The sequence below is a fragment of the Amphiura filiformis genome, chromosome 9 (assembly GCF_039555335.1).
Source record: "Amphiura filiformis chromosome 9, Afil_fr2py, whole genome shotgun sequence".
Lineage (NCBI taxonomy): Eukaryota > Metazoa > Echinodermata > Ophiuroidea > Amphilepidida > Amphiuridae > Amphiura > Amphiura filiformis.
The window spans coordinates 61,351,410-61,374,056 of record NC_092636.1 but is presented as its reverse complement, the minus strand read 5'-3'; the positions used below and the strand labels follow the sequence as shown (position 1 = coordinate 61,374,056).

Here is a 22,647-nt window from a genome sequence, read left to right as displayed (position 1 = left end):
TGCTGTTTTTTAAAGAAGCAAATTCTAATTTAAAATTGATTCTTTATTTTGCCGTCTAGTTATTGCTTACTGTACTACTTAACACACAATTTGTCAGCATTATATGTATTTCACTTTAAATTGTGGGCCTTCACAGCAAAAGCAAAACATTTCAAATTACATATAGTCACATGCTCATAATCGCATTACTTTTACAGTGTGTGCTACATCCCTAGGCTACAAATTTTAGCTAAATTTGTTCAAATTTAGAAATAGAATTCAGAAAATGGTAAAAAATGAGTGATGATTTCCATATCTATTCCATTCCCACAGAGACAAGTATAGTTTAGAGATGCTTGATGCATCACCTAAATTTGGAACCATTTCTAGGAAGCACAGACAAATCGCTTTGAATTGCAAACATTTGTTTCCTACAAACACCTGCATGATGGCATTTGTACTTTGCATAGATCAGAGTTTTGTGTCTTATGGTTAATATTTACAGGTATAAAGTCACAGTGGAATAAAAACATAGTGTTTAAGTGTGTATTCAAACTATTTAGTGGCTGCAATATTTTCCCTCCCGACCTCTGAACATCTGCGATGACAATTGAAAGCTTTACATGTCAGACAGTTTCAACCACAAATTTAATTTGCACTCCTCTTGTAACATGTGCAGACCTTGGGCAAAGTTAAAAGTTGTTAGCTTGTCTCATTTTAAAGTAAAAAGTAAGAAATAAAATACCCAAATGCAGTTGGTCATCCCATCGGTAATAATGATGTATTGAATTCTTTTGTAAATTTATACATTCATGTAACTTGAACTAGGAAAATATTTGTTTTTTGGAAAAACAACATTTTGTGGTTAAGTGAAATATTAATTTTGATATTTTACTCGCTTGTCTATCCCTCTAAAATAATTTTATATAATGTGAAAACAAGAAAAAGGGAAAATGTACCATTTTGTAGTATTAACTAAATACATCTTTAGCGATAGAGGAGAAGTTCCATTTATGGTAAGACCAAAAAAGGTTTGTCACGCCTTGGGGTTCCGTTAACAGAGATTCCAAATTCACATTTAGTACTTACCGTACATTTTTGTTCACCTTTTTGATTGTCAGAAACAAATTAAAATTTGTCTGTGAGTGTAAGAAAATTAAGATTGGGCCAAAATGCAATACAAAAGAAATCACTCATAGCATGTGGCTACAAAGCAGCCCATATTACTTCAGGTTTTGAGAAGAAAAAAGTTGCTTAAATAAAAAAAATATTCTTCATGATCATTGGCATTTCTTCTCATCATTCTGGAAAAAGTTAAATACTTCTACATGTTCTTTTACATTTTTGCTTGCTGCTTTAAAGAAATGTTAACATATTTACCAAATATTTTTATAATGAGTAGGTCTGCATTGGCAGCCTGCAATAAATCAAATAAAAATTTTGATGCATGGAAATATTTAACTTCAAAATAATTGCTTCATTTGCATTTATATCATCAATAAAACAATATGACCTTTTATTTGATGTAATCTTGAGTCGGTTATCATCGGTAGACGACCACCTCCAATCAATCAATGCTCTCTTCCTCTTTTGGATTCATTGCATGGACATCCATCCTACCAGTGCTGAGAATGAACCATTATTAGTAGACTTAGTAGACATATAGTCTTGAGTTAACGAGGTAGCTTATTACTTGTTACCAAGATTGGTTAATTATGTATAGGATGATTTGGCTCCTGATATAATTTGCATCGGCCACTCTGGAAACCAGTGAGAGAGTTCAATAATTGGAGCCATAGGAATTTTGAGTGTTTTTGCAGATGGGTGTGTTGATTGTTTGGTGTCTGTGTATCAATATTTCTGTCCAATTTACCATAATAAAGGCACATATTTCAGCAATCCGTAATGTTTTCTATATTTTATTGCATAATTCTATTTTATAATGGTCATTAAATATTGCATCGTTTTCAGAATATTTTATCTTTGGCCCATTCCAGCTGACAAGAAAATGTTAACATGCTGAGTTAAAAAAATTTAATGAAACAATGAGCGAAAGACCGGCCATTTTAATATCAGTAATTATCTGTTTGCTTTTCTCAATTACCCATCTTGTTTAAAATACTGAGAAATGTCAACTCTTAGCCAACTGAGTATGTATATATTCCTTAAAGTAAACTGCTCTTTATACTTTAAAACCCTCACACTAATCAATAGATCCCTAACCCTTCCACTGATAATAGCCACTAAACCATTACACTCATGACATCAACACTAAGGGCACAGTTCATCCACCTCCATTCAACAATCATATCTCAAAAATTGACCTCAAATTATGGAGTATGAGGTTTTGTACCCAATATATTCAAAGGTCGTTATGTGCATGTAGAAACGAATTGGAGGTAAAGAACTTTGTCTTGACAGATGAGCTTGTTTGCAATCCCAGTGTTAGCTGTGAAACATAAATTGTGCCGTAAAACTGCACCCTTTCTTTTATGCCTACATGTAGAAACCATGGTGCCAATCCTAATAATAGCCATCTGAATTAACCACTATGGTTGAAAGTGGTAATGGCAAAAGCTATCTTCAGTAGACAGCAGTAATTTACTTTTTTCCTCATAGCCTCATGGGAAACGTTATCTTGTGGCTAAGAGATCAAATGTGTTGAGAGTAACATTTGGGTCTGGCTAGTATCAAATCATGCTCTTTATGTCGTTACAGTAGTATTGAAGTGGTTGTCATCATAAAGATTGGGCCATTCCAGTTAAAATCCATACACCCCCTGTGGACGATATTGCCATCATCTTCCACTTAGGGAGTGTGAATTTCAAATGGGGTTACATGAATGGGTGACTCCATTTGAAATTTACATTCCCTTTATGGAAGACTAGGTGGAAGATTAAGGTCATGTCTTCCATATGGGGTGTATAGATTTCAACAGGAATGGCCCAATTATGTACTTGATTGCCTTTTACAACCTTTGCCATGTCTTCAATTGGTACCAGCATTTCAACATTTGTTTTGTAACATATTTAAAAAAACCAAAACAGTGATTTATAGTGTGCTACTCACAGGCACAACGCCTAGACGTTGATCCACAAGCCTCAGCACACTTTACACTAATATTTTGTTATTTGTTGTATAAGAATTATCATTTTGAAATAAATGATGTCAACTTTTTATTATTGGGATTTTTTAGTTATTGTAGGTCTGCATTTTACAAATTTTACTGAAACAATTATGTTTTAAGTCTTTTTTCTTGCATTTTAAAATTAGGATGTAATTTTTAAATTTTGTATTATTCTGCTTCTAAAATGAAAGTGTACTCGTTGGCAAGGTGTATAATATATGCAATAATTACGGTTATTACATTGTACACATAGAATCCTACTTGCATGTTTACACAACACACATACCATCAGTCTGAATCAATGTAGCACAATATTGAAAGCCTGTGTAAAGAAAACCCTTATATGTATGTATTTTAAGGAGAAAATTGCCTTTTTCGGTTGTCAAGGCTACCATCTGTAAAGATTATGAGTGTTGGCGACAGTGTGTCGCCTAGCAAATTTAACTCCAAAACCGCATGTGAATGTTTAATAAAGCATGATAGTTTAGCTAGCTGCGTGCACGGATGGTCTGAGTAGACTATGAAGGATATGAGCAATGCACAAATTCAACACCGTATTTGGTTTTAATATTACAACAACCTGAGCTCTGGCGTGCCTAGCCAGAGATTTTGTCGGCATGACCTTGACCATGAAAGTAGTAGTAGATAGGTGGCAAATTATACTAGCATTTAGCAATTTTACTGACATTTGGGGAAAAATTCTCTTGAAAAGGATTTTCAAGGTGAAGAATTTTCAAGAGCAGATGACAATTCATTTGTGATGCTTAATCAAGAAATGATCTTTCAAATTGATATACATATAAAATACTTCAAAGAAATTAAAGTAGTAGACAGGTGACAAATTAGTAGTATTCAACAATTGTACTGTCATTTTAGATTTATTTTGAAAAGGATTTTCAATTAATTTGCTAGGAGTAGGAGGGATATCGTGTTGCTTAAAGAGAAATTAGCTTTACAATTGGCATACATTATACATATATGAAAAAATACTTCCCAACAACGTTCATTTTTCATTTGTAGAATCAGTTATTTTGTGGTACTTTCTGCAAAGGTAAAGAGGTAAAAGTCACCAAATCTACTTTATTTTGGCATTTTTGTCACACAAGAAGGCCATCATGAACCTAATACCAAAAATGTCATATTTAGAATAATGATACTAAAGAAACATGTTGAAGTACCTTGTACTTTATACTATATATGTTCCACAAAGAATATCTTCCTGGCAGAGTAATCCTACATGAGCATTTAACAATAATCTGATTCTGATCAAGCTTAAGAAATGCCAATATAGATCAAAATTGACTCAAATTAATCAAAATGCGGGAACTGTAAGCTTAGAAATATTACTACTTTATTAAAATGCCAGAGATTTCAATAGTGAATGACAACATAATGTGGTGATACCATAAGGTTTTATTAGTGTTGCACACGCATCTAATTTTAATTAAAAAGTGCTAACATCAATACATGTATGTATACATTTTCAAGCGATATAAGTATCTACTGAGCACTCAAGCATGAAACCTTCATTAAACATGAATGTGTTAGCAGGTGTATGCGTTTAAGTACTGTGGGAGCTTACTTTCTCACAACATATTCTTATGAAAAGCCTGTAACTATATCAAGAAAAAAATAGGCCATTATGAGATTTGTGCTATTGAGCCCAATTGAAAACAAATTATTTATCGCAAATTTAAAATGGCGAGATGACAAGTTGAAAATGTTTCTAGTTCACACCAAGTGTATTTTTCAATGCAAGTTTATGTGAATGTTAAATTGCAATTTCCATTGATAAAAGGATTTGGTCCATGTAGACAGCACATTAATGCCTTGTACTGAAATATCAAAGTCTCAACATTTTAGGGAGTAATTGCATCTTCCTAAGATAGCAAAGATGTTTTCTTGTTCATACTAAGTGTATTTTTCAATGAAATTGTATGTAAACGTTAATTGGTTGTTTCTGTTATGATATATAATAAGGGATTTGGTTGATGATGCCTTGTTATTATTGCATCCATTTGCTGTCATCAGTAGACAGCACATTACTGCTTTGTATACAGTAATATATTAATTACAGCCTCAGCATTTTCAGGTTTTACATCGTTATAAACAATATAAAAGCACTCAATTAGCTGCACCTGCATCAAAAGATATGATAATTTTAGAGTAAAGAGAAAATCCTAGGTGGTGTACCTTCCTATAGGTTTGTGTGATCAATATCCTTTGAATTGTAGCCTATAGGAATTGGAGCAGGTGAATTATGGTTTGCCCCAGTATTGACTGTCACTTTAAAACAAAAGCTGTAAATCAATAACAAAAAATGCTGACTTGGACAACATTATGCTACACAGTACCAATGAAAATATAATGGTGATATCCCTTTTCTTCTGGTCAAAAACAATTCTCTAAAATTGCAACATTTATATATCTTACCCTTTATGTCCAAAAATTAAACTTCTTTAACATTTTGGTTGTCTCCAGTAGTTGAGTTAGTAATTCATGACTATACCAAAAAAAAAAGTAGCCATTATACCCCGGGCATTATACATCAGGTGGCTAAGCCTCATGGAAGAACAGAGGATTATTTGTATAATCCACTGCTTGAGTATGCCATTTAAAGATGAAATCAAACAAACAAACAAACAAACAAACAAACAAACAAGCATGAAGATAGGTGTGAAAATGCTGTCCATAGGTAATTTGAATGTGTCCATCTTCAGTAGATAGCACATGCTAGCAATAAGGATCAGCAGCAAAATCATGTCATGTTTACAACTCTAAAAAACAGTATAGACTTTAGATATTTTGGTAATCCTCAGGAGAAGCAAGAGAAGTGATAATTTTTTCAAATGCCAAAACACATTGGCTATATTATCTGTGCTACTGAAAGAGATTATACTGAAATAGTACAGATTCAAAAATTTTTTTCTGTGTGTAACGCTATGGTAAATCCACCATAATGGATTTGTCGCTCATGGAAGGCAAATAGTGTATCTCTGACATTTATCGGCAAGAGCTCAAAATTGAACAATAATTTGCATCTTTTAGCTTGAGCATTACAAAGGTTTATGCATACATGTACAGTACTTAGCATGTGTTTTGGCACACGGTGTTACATGCAGAACGCAAACAGCCGTGCACTTAGTATCGAAATGTGCCGCGTGCATAGCAAAAAGTCTGGAGGTACACTGTTTTGCCCTCCATATATGACACACAAATATGATGGCGGAGTTGGTACTCTTTGGTTCTACCTCATTGGGAGGTACATTTGCCCTCCATGAGCACGTGCAAAATGGTGAAATTGGTACTCTTTGGTTCTACCTCATTGAGCGGTACACTATTTGCCCTCCATGAGCGATATGAAAACATGGCGGAGTTGGTATTCTTTGGCTCTACCTCATTGGAGCTGCTGTGTTGCAGCATAAGGTGTTAAATGTCAATTGCTCATCTTACATGTAGCAGGTAGTACATACAGTAATAATTCATGATCATGCCAGGAAAAGTATATAATATGTCAATATTATCTTTTGCCACTATGCCATGGGGTTAAGTGTTAGAATCATGTATAAATTACATGGGCACCTTCAGTAGATAGTAGTAATTATTCATTACACAGGCTGGATAAATAACATGACGTTATTATTTCATCTATTGCGCAGTAACATTTGGTGTAAAAGCATACAACAAATGGTATTTTCATTAGGTCATCTTCGGTAGATAGCAAATAAAGTAAAAATATTTATAGTGCAGTTGCTAGGGATGAGCCTTTGATATCTGACCAATGAGCATGATAGTTTATTGTTGCTTAGAAAATAACAATCCACTTCATTGGTCAAAGTAGTCACTAGAGATTAGAGTGTAAATTCAGCTTAATGATTCATGAATATGCTAAAAGAAAATAGCCACTGTGAAAGTGACATGTGTGATCTTGAGAAGATAGCACATTAGTATGACCAACACATAGAATTAACATTGCAAATAGGCATCACCTGTTTGCATGGGGGTTTGGTGTGAAAGTGTACTTTAGGTGTATAATTAGCAGTGGTCATCTTGAGTAAACTAGCATTATAATGTCATTTTATTTTCATTACCCCTTAGCTTACTGTAAGTATATTTACTTTCAATGTCATTTTGCAATGATTTTAATATATTTTCGGATTTTAAATTCACCTTTCCTGAAGGTTTTATACCCAAAATTACATGCATGTTAAACGAATATTGCCATACCAATTTAGAAGTGTGTGCAAAAAACCATAAACATTATTCAACTGCAAAATGTTCTTACTATTCACACTGTAAGGTGTTAAGATGCACTTTAGATGCATTTTACATTTGGTTATCTTCAGTAGATAGCAGTACTTGTACTGCTACACAAGGCAAGATTATACAATGTACATAAGGTAAAATATTCCATAATAAGTTTAATGCAACAAAATTTTTGAGTAATGCACATTGATTTTTTTTCTTTTATATTTCTGATAACGAAATACAATACAGTATTATTTAGTAGGTTTTCCATGTGAAAGGTGTGTAATATGCATTGTTACATTAGTCCAAATTGATGCCCTAAAAGGAAAAAAAATCAAGTTAGATTTTATAGGAAATCAAAAACATTTGAAAATCAAGACACTTGTCACTACTGTGGCTGTATGTAGATTATAATTATATTACCTTTGTTGTCAGAATGTAAGAGTAGTGGAAGTGGTTGTAAATTTATGATACTCTTACATTCTCTTCACACAATGCTGCTATCATCAGTAGATAGTAACCATAGATGGACTTGATACAATTTTACAATTAAGTTGCATTCATCACACTAGTTACATTGAGTCCATTTTATGCAATAATCAATGATCATTAACATGAAGTATAGTTTTAGTGATGATTTCCATTGTTTATTCAGTTAGGTCTTTTGATAAGTCCATCTTAATATTGAGGTAGTCCTTTATTATGTTCACTCTTGCCTGGCTTACATACATTCCATATTCCTATGTTGTAGCATGTCTGCATGTCATGCAAACATGGTAGTTATTTCAAATACATATTTGAGTTCCCAATCAATTATTTAGTTACGTTTAAAGGTGATTCTACTGATACTAATAGTATGCTTTAAATAATACCAAGTAAAATACATTTCAAATGAGATATTTGCAGGTGTAACTTCATGAGCTATAATAATTTCATGTCAGCGTGTGATATGATATTGTGATCATAGGATGGCCTAGCTATGCATTTTGCCTGCATAATAAACTATATCTGAAATGAATATGTCCCCATGTCCCTAGCTGACATGTGTCGTGGGATTGACTAATAACAGCCCGCGCCCATACAATATGGTATGATGAGGAATATCATGGTGGACGTTTTCGGGGCATGCTTTCATGATGTGGGAGTTTGTTGTGGGAGTTGTCAGATTGTATTAATGTTTATACAGAATGTGGGTTATTTCATTGTTAAATTTGCCATTTTAGTCTACTATTCACTGTAATGCAATAACCAATCTACCTAACATCATTAGAGAGACACACAGACATGCAGATGTGCAGGCAGACGTGAAAGAGAGATGCATACCCACAGACAGAGAGAGAGAGAGAAGAGGGAGAGAGATTGATGAAAGGAAGACGGAAAGAAAGGGAGGGAAGAAGGAAAGAAAGGGAGGGAAGAGAGAGATAGAAAAAGGAAGGAGGAGGGAGAAGAGAGTGACTTAGTGTCACAAGGAGAGAGAAGTTCTTGTTGGATAAAAATGCAAAAGTTAATTTTAAATCTTAAAACTCAAGTAATACACAACAGATTCATGTTATGGATTTACTCTTAACGTACACATTTCTCAGTAGGATTATTCAATGTTCAATAGTAGTAATAATTATTCTGTCACATATGTACCGTTTGCACACATAATAATATGAAATGTTACTGGATTATGTAATTCTGATGTGATATCTGTGCCACATCCCAAACATTGAATACAAATGAATTGATAAACAAGTACTAATTAGGACTCATTATTAAATCTGTTTTTATAGTGGGTGCATTTAAATGCCTCAAATGAATAAATATCACACTTTGGTGTTGTAACTCATGCAAATTATATGGGTTTGTATATCAAGTAGTATGGTAATTGCATGCTTATAAATGATGATAACTAATATTAATGAAAGCGTGTAAGCACAAGCGCTCCCTACATTATGCTAACTACGCTATTTCAAACCACATTTAAGCCTTTTTACTATGCCATTTCAGCATACCTAATGTGTGTTTTAGTAGCAAAGCAAGATATTGGCATATCATGTTTGCAAACTGAAATCACCAATAAAAAACATCATTTTGGGGTAGAACAGATGATAATGTGGGGGATGGTTTTTGCTAGCAAGGATGTATTTAATTTATCTCTTTCCAAAGTTATTATTAGTTTCCTTTGTTATTTATAGTTTTCATCTCACTGGTATTTCCTGTTATTGCTGCATGGGTATTGATGAATCAAATGATTTGTTTGTGTTCATATGAATCATTTCCCCAGGTTCATTTCCTGTATGTTGAGGTAGTATGAATGGCAATTTTTAATTGAAATTTCTTGATTTGATTTTGATTTGATTTGTTCGGATTTTGGCAACCCTGGATAACCCAAGAAAGCCTGTATTGAATCTTATTTCCATTGGGGTCCATTTGAACACCGGGACGTGTTGGGAACAGTCAGGGGTTAACACCCTACTCTTTTCTAAACTGGCTGCGAGATACATGTACAGGTTTGACTTTCTTTGCACTGGACCGATGGCTTAATGTCGCTCCGAAGGACAGAGTACATTCATGATTCATTTACTCAATTCTAAATGAACCATGGGGAGAGCAGAAGTGTGAATTTAATCTACAGAGGTTGCCAATTAATTTCAGATATTTTTTCCCCAAGTCAATATCCCAGCAAATCACCACCAGGAATTGAACCAGGGACCTCATGCACTAAAGGCAATTACCCTAACGCTCTCCCAATTGCTTTCACGTTATCATGGATTTTTGATATTATGATAGGGTGTAATAATGAAGAGCTCTTGTAATAATGCATCTGATTGATTGATTGATTGATTGATTTGTTATTTGATACAAAGTGATTGATTGACTGATCAGTCCAAACATTGAGTTGTAGTTGGATAAAATGTCATTGATTGTTGATCAATTGATTTATCAATAAGTGAAAACATTGATATGATTAAATGTGATTGATTGATTGATTAACCAGATTGGTTTGTTTTTGATAAAATATGATTTGATTGATTGATTGATTGATTGTTCTCTTTCTGAACTCCTCCACAGTTGGATGCTCAATGCAGCACATCATCAGACCAAACTGATTCAGGGCGTGGTAGCTCAAGTACAGAACCAGACACAAGTTTACAAGCATTTCAACAGTCTACATTGCGATATGCCAATCTTAAATTGGTACCAGACCAGAGTCAAGATGAAGAAGAGCCAACAGTGGAAGAACCAGACAGTGTAAGTTACCATGGTTACAATGCCTCATCGGAGGAAACACATATTAATGAAAATACTTTGGGTTGTCATTTTGATGGATTAACTTGGTATTAGGTTATATTTTTGTTTGTTTTCCACTTTTTTGTACTGGCTGGCTGTTATGAAGGGGGTTTCAATGTAGTTTAATCAAGCAAATAATGTTCTTTTGTGACTGAAATTGATTCTGTGGACATGTGTTTGCAACAAGTGTTCAAGTTCTACTGTTTTTATCATTTTCGGCAACATTTAACAGACAAAGCCGCAATCGATGGAATTAGTGTGAATGTGTTCAACCTACAAAATATAACCCATAAATTCCGACAGACACAGCTGTGGTCTAGCTTCTAGAGCCATTTTAACATTCAATATCTGAGCCCCAGAAGTTACTTTACTCAGTGTTTGGTAGGAAGCCGCATAAGAGCAAATAAATCATTTGGTATATCATCACCAACCAACCAACATCGCGATAAGGTCCTCCCCCTTTAGCCTCCAGTCCATGAAATTCAGCAACTTTATTTTAAGAACATTAAAGGTTGAGGCTGTTTGTAGATCCTCTGCAAGATTTGACGATGCTCCCCGGGGCTAAGAATGTCTGACGTGATACCTATGTGTACCCCACAATACAACCGCTAGTTTTATGGTGGCTGGCCCCATAGGTGTTTTCTTTTACATCCAGATGAAACAAAAGTGACGTTAACATTAACGTTACACAATTTTGCTTTTGTGCGCCATGTCTTGATTTTTTTCTCGTAGGAATCTAGATTTTATTGATTTTCAAATCGTAATAAGAATAGAAATTTATTAAATTTATAGAATGAATAAATGGGACATATTAGCATCAGTGTGAATTGTTTTGCTCGGTAGTACCCCGGGGGTAGTACCCAGTTGTTTTCCCAGTTGTTTTCCAGTTGTTTTCCAGATAGGATAATTTATCTTTATAATTTTGCAACTTGAAAAACAGAAAATAGTAAGGTGTGATGAAGACATGGTATCATGCAAAGTGTTTCCAGCATTCATTATGCAGATATTTTTAGCATTTTGTCACATGTTACATCATTTTTATATACACTAAGTACAAAATGTCTTTGAATTTACCAGGTGCCATTCTGTTCCCAATCTCATGTAAAGATTGATAATATGGTGATTGGTGGCAAAGAAAAAAATAAAGCAACAAAATCAGAAGTGGTGTCATCATTAACTACAGCATTTTAATTATATGATAAATCACCAATTAAGGATTCTTTTATTGAAATATTACTGCAAGCGGAAAGAAATTTGCATATTGCTTAGCAACAATTCATTACTACTCTATTGAAGGGAAAAATAAATTATAGGTAGAGATAGCATAAAATGAAGAAATACATATTTTACGCCTCAAAGAATAATTAAACGTTGATGCTTTTTTGTATATTCTTTGTGAGATTTCATGATGCCCCCTAGCGCAAATGTCTGACGTGCATTTGTACATGTACTCCACAATGCAATCGCTAGTTTGATGATTATATAGAGAATAATATTTCAAGAACTGTTGCACAAATTATCCAAAGCGATACAAAATTAATCAAATAAAGACCTTGAAGTGTAAACCGCAGAATATTTTAATCAGCCATAGACCACAATTGCCAGCGATAGAATTCCAAGGTCAATACCAAGCAAGATACCTGTAAATCTTGATAGTTATTGTAGTTGCCATGATTTTTCAGACCTAGATGTGGTGATCACCCCGTCAAGATGGTGGCGGGCAGCACACAAGCACAGGGGCAAACCCCAGGGGCGAACCCCCCGGGCGAACCCAGGTTTTTGAAAGGGGACCACTCTTGCACAATTTCGACTGGCGTATAAGCACTTGATTTACTACACATCCTAATCAGTGATTGATCAATAAAATGGACATAAAATAATTTGACTGCTTCGAGCACAGAAAGGTTAACTGCTAAGGCTGTTTGGAGCACAGAACTGTTAACCACCTTTATTTAACCTTAGCAGATAACCTTTTTGTGCTCAAAGCAACCTTGTCAGTTATCATCTTTGTGCTTCAAACAGTAGACTTAAAAAGGGCATTACAACTTTTTGAAGCACGCAATTCTGACAAAGTTAGCCAAATTTATTCTAATTCATGACATTTTCTGAGACCTTGGTCTTTTAGCCCAATTGTGTGGGTAAACTGTGGTGTGGCAGGCAATACTGTTTTGTTACTCTGCACCAAATCTATACATTTTGTATCATGATTTTTCTCATCCCGTTTCTCTCCTCCCGGTTTACTCGTAACCACTTCCTGTCTGCTACACACACCACTTGTGCGTTGCGTCCTGTCGTTATATCAATATGCAGACGACTTTTTCTGGCGTTATATATATTTACCCGCCTATTTTATGTCGGTGCCATGAAGTCTGCTCACTGTATGTTTTCTTTTGCATACATTTTTCTTTAATTTGTAATTATTTTCTTAAAAAGTAATTAATTTTAAGAATAAAATTGTTTCTATAGTCCTCTTTAAGGGGGTACTACACCCTTCGATAAATTTGTGACTATTTTTGCACTTTTTTCAAAAACTAATAACACACTGGTAACAAAAGTTATGTATATTATAGGGGCAAGGAATCCAATTACTACACTGGAATTTCAGTGACCCAAGACAAGCGGTATGTTATTTATGATAAGAAATGAGGTACCGCTAGGATGTACCTCATTTCCTATCATATATACTGAACCGCTTGTCTTGAGTCACTGAAATTTCAGTGTAGTAATTGGAGTCCTTGCCCCAATAATATACATAACTTTTGTTACCAGTGTGTTATTAGTTTTTGAGAAAAATAAAAAACTAGTCACAAATTTACCACAGGGGTGTAGTACCCCTTAAGAACTTGATTGTTAATATTGCACAGATATTTCTATTTTTACTTTTTTTTTTAACTATTAAAACGTGAAGGTGTGAAATAGTAAGAGCAATTTAAATAGTTTAAAAAAAATACACACCAAGATCCCAGGTTCAATTCCAAGATGGCCATTGTATCACATAAAAACGTTATTGCTGGTGATCTAATGTTGTCCTTTATAGATGGTAATGTGTCTACATCCTGTCAGATTATGCCAATCTTATAACAGCTACCCAATACATCTGGGTACAAGGCAGCAAGAGAGGCAAAGTGCCTTGTGCAAGTTAGTAACCCACCACAACTACTTGAATTCAATTAACAGAGCATTTATTATAGTTCAGCCACTTGTGTTAACTATTAAAGTTGTCAATGTATTGTTTTTGTCATTTCAGCCTCGTGGCATCAGATTCCATGTGCGATCCTTGGGATGGGTAGAAATGGAGGACTCTGACCTTTCACCTGGCAAGAGTAGTCTGGCAGTCAATAACTGTATCAGGCAGTTGTCATATCGCAAAAATGACATCAGAGATACAGCAGGCATCTGGGGAGAGGTAAGAACGATGCATAGAAAAAAAGAGACAGAGACAGGCCTGAAGGCAGAATTTTTTAGGGGGTGCAGGACCTCCATAATGTGATGTCTTTTTTTTTGTTTTGGAAATATAATGATTTCCTTGTAAAAATGGACTTTCACTCCTCAAAAGATTTGCTTTCGTTTTGAATATTTCACCCACCTATTGTGACGTAAACGTTTGGAGCTTAGGGGCATATTTTAGCATGTCTACAAATAGTGGAGTTTGGGAGAATTTTTTTGGGGGGATTGCATAGATCTATACATGATTTACGCCAGAAACGCATGGTAGCCATAGAAACCGGGCGTCTTTGCATAAGACAGACAAACTGGTTTTATAAGGCTTATCCACAGAAAAGGAATTTGTGGTAAAATGCAAAACATTGTAAGAGCTTGAGCTTTTGATCATAGCAGAATCTATACTTAGGGCAAATTGTCATTCTAAAACAAAACAAGTGGAGAAACAAATGCCTTTGGATTTCCAAGGATCAAGACTTTAGTCCACTAACATTCAAGATTTTGTAACTTAGTTACAAAAGTTTTTAAATGTTTTCTACAAAAAAAACCCAAAAAACAAAAACAAAAAGAGGCCATTGTTTCAGTTAGTAAAAGGAATGCAGGGTTATATTTTTCTTTCATGATCAAATATTGTGTCAATGTCAAAAGGTTGACACACCGATGCAAAATAGCCAAAAAAACCAAATAAAATTGCATAGTATACAGCTAAACTATGCCCCCTATACCAAGAATGAATGTTATATAACATTGCCAAGTATATGTAGGAAGAGGATGTTATATAACATTGCCAAGTATGTGTAAGAATAAGGTGAAGGATATGTTGTTTTATTCAATAAGCTTTACACAAAATTTCATTGAGGCAGCGTCGATGATACATTGTTTCTTTTGAGCACCATCCTAAGCCTCGGGTATAAATTAACCTTTGCATCAATGCACCAAGCTATCCCATGTTGTAGCACAAGTGCTCGTGCGTGCTCGAAAGCGTGTGAGTGTTTAACAGCAAACAATATGTCGGAATGTCGATTGAAACAATGCTGACAACCTCACACTGCTGCTATCGCCATCATTACGTGAAATTGTCAAAATGGAGATGTTTGGATCATTGGACTGGACAGTTAACTTTCAAATGAGCAAACTAAGATTATCGATCTTGTAATACGCATAAACGCATGCAAATATCTCATTTGAAACAATGTCTATTCCACTTGTCAATACTCATAAACAAGGTGGTTGGTATACATTTAACTAATGGCACCACATAGTATGCGGCATGCTAAACACCATTTTCCAATGTGTCCTTTTGAACCTATTCTCGTTCTTTGTAAGCATGTGTACATTTGTTTTGTGTGTGTGAAGTTCTTTTGATTCCAATCAGTGTTGAGTTGTGAGCAAATTGGGCTATTCCAATTGAAATTCATACAGCCCCTGTAGAAGACATGACCTTAATCTTTAACATGGGGGGGTAGACTACAAATGAAGTCACCCATTCAGGTAACGTAATTTGAAATACATACTCCCTATTCTCTTGGTTGGGCTGACGTCACAAAGGGGAAATAGCCTTGTAAAACCAGTGTGCGCATGTGCAGGTCCCCTTTCTCGAGCTGGTTGCTATGCGCGAGCTTGTGCAAAGGGGACGAAGGGGACAATGTTCCCGGATGTCCGACCGAGTGAATGTGAAAGATTTCAGGTCAAGTCTTCCATAGGGGGTATATGAATTTCTAACAGAATAGCCCATTTAGCCCGTTATGATAGAAGCTTGGTGTAAGCGAGATGGTGTATGACGTCAACAACTGTCTGTCTCATACGCTCAAGTACAGTACATGCTGTTGTCTTGGGGATCTGGGAACACAGGTAAAAATCTACTTCAAAAATTCCTGGGGAGAATTTGTCCAAGTCCTGTACAATCATTTCTTATTGCTGGATGTCATTCTTCGCTTGGATATTATCTATTTATAAAAGAAGCCCCATCAATAAATTTTATGAGGAGGGATGCATAGGGGGTTTCATTTCCAGGCAAATTACGGAAGATGTTTGTTTTTCTTGCGAGGGGGCCCATAATGAATGGCAAAAGCCTGGTTATGAATTGCACAGAGTGTTTTTACATTATATAGAATGTCGTTGACATGTTGTTAGGAAATTGAATCCTAAAATATGGGGAGGAAGCCCCAAAGCACAGTTGATTGCTGTATCATCAATAAAGACCGGCAATTAAATGGTACCGACTCTACTTGATTTTAACAGGCTTACTATTTTAGCAAAGTGGATTTCTTGCTTGTAAGTCAAGGTCACATTTAGTGCTTGTCATTAGATGGGACGAAACATATGATGATTCAGTGAATCACACATGATGTTCAGCAGGCCCGTACGCAGGATTTTTTTTGGGGGGGTGCTGATTTTGAAAAAGTGGATTTTTTTCAAGGGGGGGGTGGGCGATTTTGTGAAAAGTGGACTTTCTTCCCCAAATTTGGACCTTTTTTGACCAACAAACCGTAAAAAACGCTCGCAAATTCTGAAATTTTGGGACTTTTTGTATACTTTTGCAAATTTGGGGAGGTGCGGTCGCACCCCCCCGCACCCCCCCTGCGTACGGGCCTGATGTTCAGTCAAATGCTACTAATACCTTAAATAAATTTTGTGTATGTTCAAAAAGAAGTTTAGTCAGGTTTTTGTTATAACAGAATATCACAATTCTGAAATACCATATGTGGGAGTGATATTTCACACTGTTGAGTAATTCATATTCTTCATATCACATGCTCTCATGACCACGCTGAAAGGGATATTTAAAGTTATATTTCGATATATTTATGCATAATTAGACAGCTAATATGAAGTGTGATTTTTTTCTTGCACAATTAAAATGTGGCTTATTAATGCACAATGGTTTATGGTCTAATATGTCATGTGCAATGGCACATCTTATGGTTTTACTAAAGAATCTTCATCATGTGACAACAGCTATGTTAATCAAAGTCAACAAAGTTAATATTCATTAAAAAATCTGTAATTGAACTGATTTAGTGTGTGTATAAACTGTTATTATATTATTCTCAATCTTTTATGAAGTTACAAGAATGATCCTACAGCTGCCCTTAAACTCGATCAGTATGTGAGAGTGAATTTGAGCTCTCTGTTAATTGCATGGTCTTCATTTGCTTTGGTCATTAGTCCAAATAGCTCTCCTAACTTCTCTCTGGAAACTTAAGGAGAGCTTTCTACAGCTCTCTTCCTCATTTGATTAAATTTCTTCTTTTTCCCCTTCATAGGGCAAAGATATGTACATGGTCCTCGAAGACGAATACCTGAAGTTGACCGATCCAAACGACGGCACAGTTCTCAATTCTCAACACGTATGCAGTATCCGAGTCTGGGGTGTCGGCCGAGACAATGGAAGGTACGGTGCATTGCAATTTGTACATAACTTACTTTAAGCTTACTGAGTGAGGGCGCTCTATGTCGTCTGTCTTTACTTCTCGCACTCTTGTAACATCACTCTGTTATTGCTGCATATATGCTTAGAATCTATCAGTGATTGTCAGCAGCTGTTTGAATCAATTCATGGAGTATTGTGGAAAAAGTAGAAAATGTACGTCACACAATTGACTTAGATTTAGCTAGACATCTGTTTTCAAGTTATTAGTAGATACTGTGAGTGCACTTTTTTGGGCAATTCCACGTATGTATTATTGTTTATTATCAGTCATTTTAATTAGTGTGACATGTTTCGTTTTGCAAAATTTGTTAAATGATGATTCTAGTTCTTAAAAAGAAAATAATTAACGAGTATTAAGTGAATAATTTAAGAATTGTAAGTTAATTTGGTTTTAAAGCACTAAGATTTCATGTGATGTACGTCACTAGCAGAGTACGGAGTTGATCAACAGATTATACATTCATGATGCATTCTCGAGACATTCATAACCATACATCAACGACATCGTCTGCATAGTAATGTTGCCTGCAATGTGTATGCTAATTGTACATGAATATTCAATTAAGTGGAAACAGGAACATTTTACTTTTGACGAAAGGAGAATCAATCATTTTGATAATAGTATTGTGAGAATAGAATAGCTTTTCAGTATTATAGTAACGTGCACAAAGCGTTTGTTTATTGTATTGATTGATCATTACATTGTTTTTGTCTTTTTACTTTTACAAATACGTGTATAAATCCATGTACATGAGAGTGAGCGAACGTTATGTTGTAATGTACACGTACACCATTCCCAGGAATAGTTCTAGTTGTAATATGTAAATAACATAAAAATTAATATATTAAAAAAAATCCTATGTTAAGTCAGCACCTCACACGTCTTGTAAAATCTCGAAAGTCTGTGTGTGAAACCTCGTAGCGTACTCTGTAAACTTAATTTTTAAAAATTGTTGAGGCTATTGGCAGCGTGGATCACGTGGAATTGCCCTTTTCTGTGTTACTCCCTCTGTCACAGTATTGTTATGGAGATCAGAGACCCCAATTTTGGCAAGGCGCTCAGTTCCAATCACCTATGTAGCATCAAGCAAGTCCAATCTAAAGGATATGCTTCGATCATTGCCGTGTGAGTACTAACATTCTAGAAACACTTTAACCCATGCCCCCTCACAACTCTTTTTTTTTAATCTATAGTACGGGCTGTTAGTAGTAAGATGGAGCTTGTATGACACTCTTTGCTGTTTGCATGGCCACATGGAAATGGCTTTTTCCATGATATATTTTGTGCCATTTATGCTCTTCAGAGTTTTCTAAGGCAGGTGTTTTGTTAACCTGATATAGTACTTTCAGATTTGAATTGAGACACTCAAAGGAGGTAACTGGTAATCTCAAACATCAAAACTTGTGAAACAAATAAATATGCGTAGGAATGTTTCGGCATTGGTGCATCAAATTATTGCAGTTTGGCCTTGAAAAAAAAAAAATATTATTATTTGAGTATCTTTGCATTGACCCATAAACTTGTATCTTTTTAGAATTGTTCTTTCTTTGCACCCAATGCCAAGATTATAATAAGCAAAGAACAGTTTACAAGATTCACTCCTACTTCAGCTCTCTATAATATTTTTTTCTCCTCACTGTTTTCTCTCGTAATCTTGCAAATTCTTAACATGTCTTAAATATTTATCTATATAATCTTTGCATGAGTAGAACGCTTTCAATGTCACATATATGTTGTTTAAGAATATATAAAGAAAATAATCTCTATATAATAATTTATTGATGATGATAGAATTAAGTGACACCACTCAATGTTGAAATGCCATGCAAGGTACTAACACGTAATCAGAGATGTTTCAGACGCCCACAATGTTTCATATCCAAGCACGTTCATAGACATTTTGTCAGTTGATAAATATGTATATTTTGTAGCATGTGTTTTGTAGAGAAATGCTTTCAGGATTTTATGTTTAGGTGTTACTTTCATTAAATACAGTTTTCAAAAGTGGCAAATTTTGATGACCATATCAGGAAAGTGGGTGGAATAGTTAATGGTTGTTAACATGTTATATAACAGTTGTATTCATACATCTTGGATCCCATAAAACTTTTCATCTAGATCCTGCATGAGTAAATCACATGGATGTCACATAGGTGTCATGTGTCTCCCATGTGACAATCACATGGATGTCACATAGGTGTCATGTGTCTCCCATGTGACATTCACATGGATCCCATATTAATGTTAAATGTGTATATCATGAATCTAACACAAATTCCACATATTGTCACACGAGTCTTTAATATATGCATATCATATCATAATAAATACCATTCACATGACATGCATTTAATGTGCACATGTATACACACACACACACACCCCTACATAGGCTACCCACCCTCTTGTATATTGCATGACATCATCGTAGATCACATGACATTGTTGCATATCACAAAGATCACATGAACCACACATGACAACCACACTAAAAAGTAGATGAAATTACAAAATTGTATGAAACATTTATTACAAAAAGTTTCAAAACAGAATATCAACAATCAGACACATTATTTCTGAGAAGAATGAATATTCTCATAGATTAATCACATGAGTGACGTAAACATTATTTTAATTACAATTTTTTCCATAATTAATAGTAGTTTGCTACATGTATCAATAAAACTATACACAAATTAGGAACAGTCATATTCTGTATACATAGCTCCTTTCATGTTTCTAATGGTGTTGAATTTCAACAAGAAAGATATCTAGATATTCAGCTAATTACATATATAATGATTAATCATATTTTATTCCAATTGCAAATTAATACAACACCACCATTTTGAATTCCACTTATAAATGCACTGAGTGGTTCATGCCTCGGAGTAAGTTCTCAATTCATGACCCGACATGGGTCTTGATAGAGACCCGCTGCAGGGTCCATATGGATTTTCAACAACAGATACCGTAAGTTGCTAAATTAGGCACAATGGTTGATGATGTAATTGAATAAGCCCGCCCATCCCGTATATGTCGGTATAATTGATAGATCTTACCATTGTCCTAATCGGTATCAAATCCCTCCTCTTTTCCGCTAATTGCCCCTAGAAATTGCAAAATTATTGAATTTTTTTGTCCAATTTGTAAGGATATATTGTGCCCCAGAGCTTTACGGTGGTATCTATTTGTAAATGATACCATTCTTTGAAATACTGGTTGATGCATTCAATGCAAATGCGGTTTGATTAATTACTTGTTTCGTTTGTTTTGGTATAAAAAAATAAACTAATTTGGGTTTGGATGTGACAATGTTTATTATTAACTATGAACAATAGATGGAAAAATGTTTATAGCCTTTGCCTTAAAACTACACATTGATTAGTTGCTTGATTGATTGATTGATTGATTGATTGATTGATTGACTGATCAATCGATTTATCTACCTACCTATTCTATAAAGTGTTGTAGATACATACAACATAATGTTTTGAAAACCAAACAAAAAATTAAAAAGAACCAAAAGAATAAGTGACTGATGCTGTATCTTTTACAGTAAAAAAATCTTTATAACCTATTATTTTACAAAAATAATTAATGTAGAAAGCTTTTAGCTATAACCACTGATATCAAATATATGAATATAATGAACCCATTCAAGCTTAGGACTGGCCCAATTGATACTTAATTGTTAATTGTGGCATCACACTTAAAGAAGCCAATAATAATCAGTCGTTTTAGTCCGATGCCTTTTATTAAAAGAAGCCATAAGCAATATATTGAGGAAGAATGACACTGACATGACCATGAAAAATTATGGAGGAAAAGCATGGTGAGATGATATAGTGGTTGATAAAGGTCGTAGCATTAGTCAGTATTGGTTGGCAGTGTGCCAAAACTGCAATCATTTTGCGTCAACGACGATGTTGTAAGTATTAGTAATGCCTTCTCTTCAACCAGTTGCTCGTGGCTAGATGATAATGACGAAGAGGATGATACATACGCTGTTTAAAATATTTGTCAAATCTAAACATGGGTTTGTTTAATGAGTGTGTTAATGGTCCCTTCTTAATGGATCCAAAATGGTGCCTTAAGTGTTACACCTAAATGCCCAAATAAGTTACTGTGTATTATTTGAATCACAAATTATTATTAGTGGAGTTGTTCTAAGACCTTTATCAGGATTAATGAATTAATAGTTCTTGATTTATACTCTCCCCCATCCCCCTACCCCCCCCCCCCCCTTGACGTCTCACGCCTAAGATGCCGTTTTCATAATACTCAATTCATATTAGCTCAAGCCATACACAAATCATCTTATTTAGCTTTGATAATTGCATATTTAACATATAGTGTTGGTTGTTGTGCAGGCATAATGCAATGGGTTAATTTTTTTGCTTGTCATTTAGCATGCAGGTGTAAACACTTAGATAACGTACATGTTCAGCATACGGTGCTCAGAGTATTTTGATGTTTGCGTGTTGTTTTGTCAAGGCTGTTTGAGGCTGCAGGGATTTTTTGTGCATAATATGAGGATGCGATAGAGTGATATGTCAGTAATGTGTAGACAGAACATCACGCTGGCATGGAAAAGACTTTGGTATGAAATGAGGATTTGGGGGTGTTTTTTTCTTTAATGGAGTCATCAATGGCATCAACATATCAATCCACAAACATAGCTAGGGACTCACACACCCCAACACAGGGGGCATATGCATGCAACCACCACCCCCCCATACACTCACCCACATACAAGCACAATACAATCACAGGCATATACATACTTACAATCATCTGCAACCAGGCCCGTACGCAGGATTTCATTTGGGGGTGCTGATTTTGAAACAGGGGACTTTTTTCCAGGGGGGAGGGGCAATTTTGTGAAAATTCTTCCCAAAATTTGAATCTTTTTTGGTCCAAAAAAGCGTAAGAAACCTGATTTTTTAATGAAATTTTGGGACTTTTGTATACTTTTCCAAATTGGGGGAGGGGGGCTGTCCACAACTGCGGATGTCAACCCACCTACTGAGTTATACTATCATTTGTACTTTATATGCCTGTCTGTGGTATTGTCCATTATCCAAATGCAGAGTGATCTAATATGGCCCTCTAACTACTATCATTGTTTATAATGCGTTT

The 22,647-nt window shown here is 35.0% G+C and overlaps 1 protein-coding gene across 1 annotated transcript in view; it reads left to right on the top strand.

Annotated features, from left to right (window-relative positions):
- The window catches only part of LOC140160203 (uncharacterized), a 115,466-nt gene that overhangs the window by 30,344 nt on the left and 62,475 nt on the right, over nucleotides 1–22,647 (top strand). Inside the window, 4 exon segments of the mRNA XM_072183481.1 lie at nucleotides 8,578–8,805; nucleotides 10,412–10,591; nucleotides 13,878–14,036; nucleotides 17,338–17,465. Coding sequence (XP_072039582.1) covers nucleotides 8,578–8,805; nucleotides 10,412–10,591; nucleotides 13,878–14,036; nucleotides 17,338–17,465 — 695 coding nt within the window.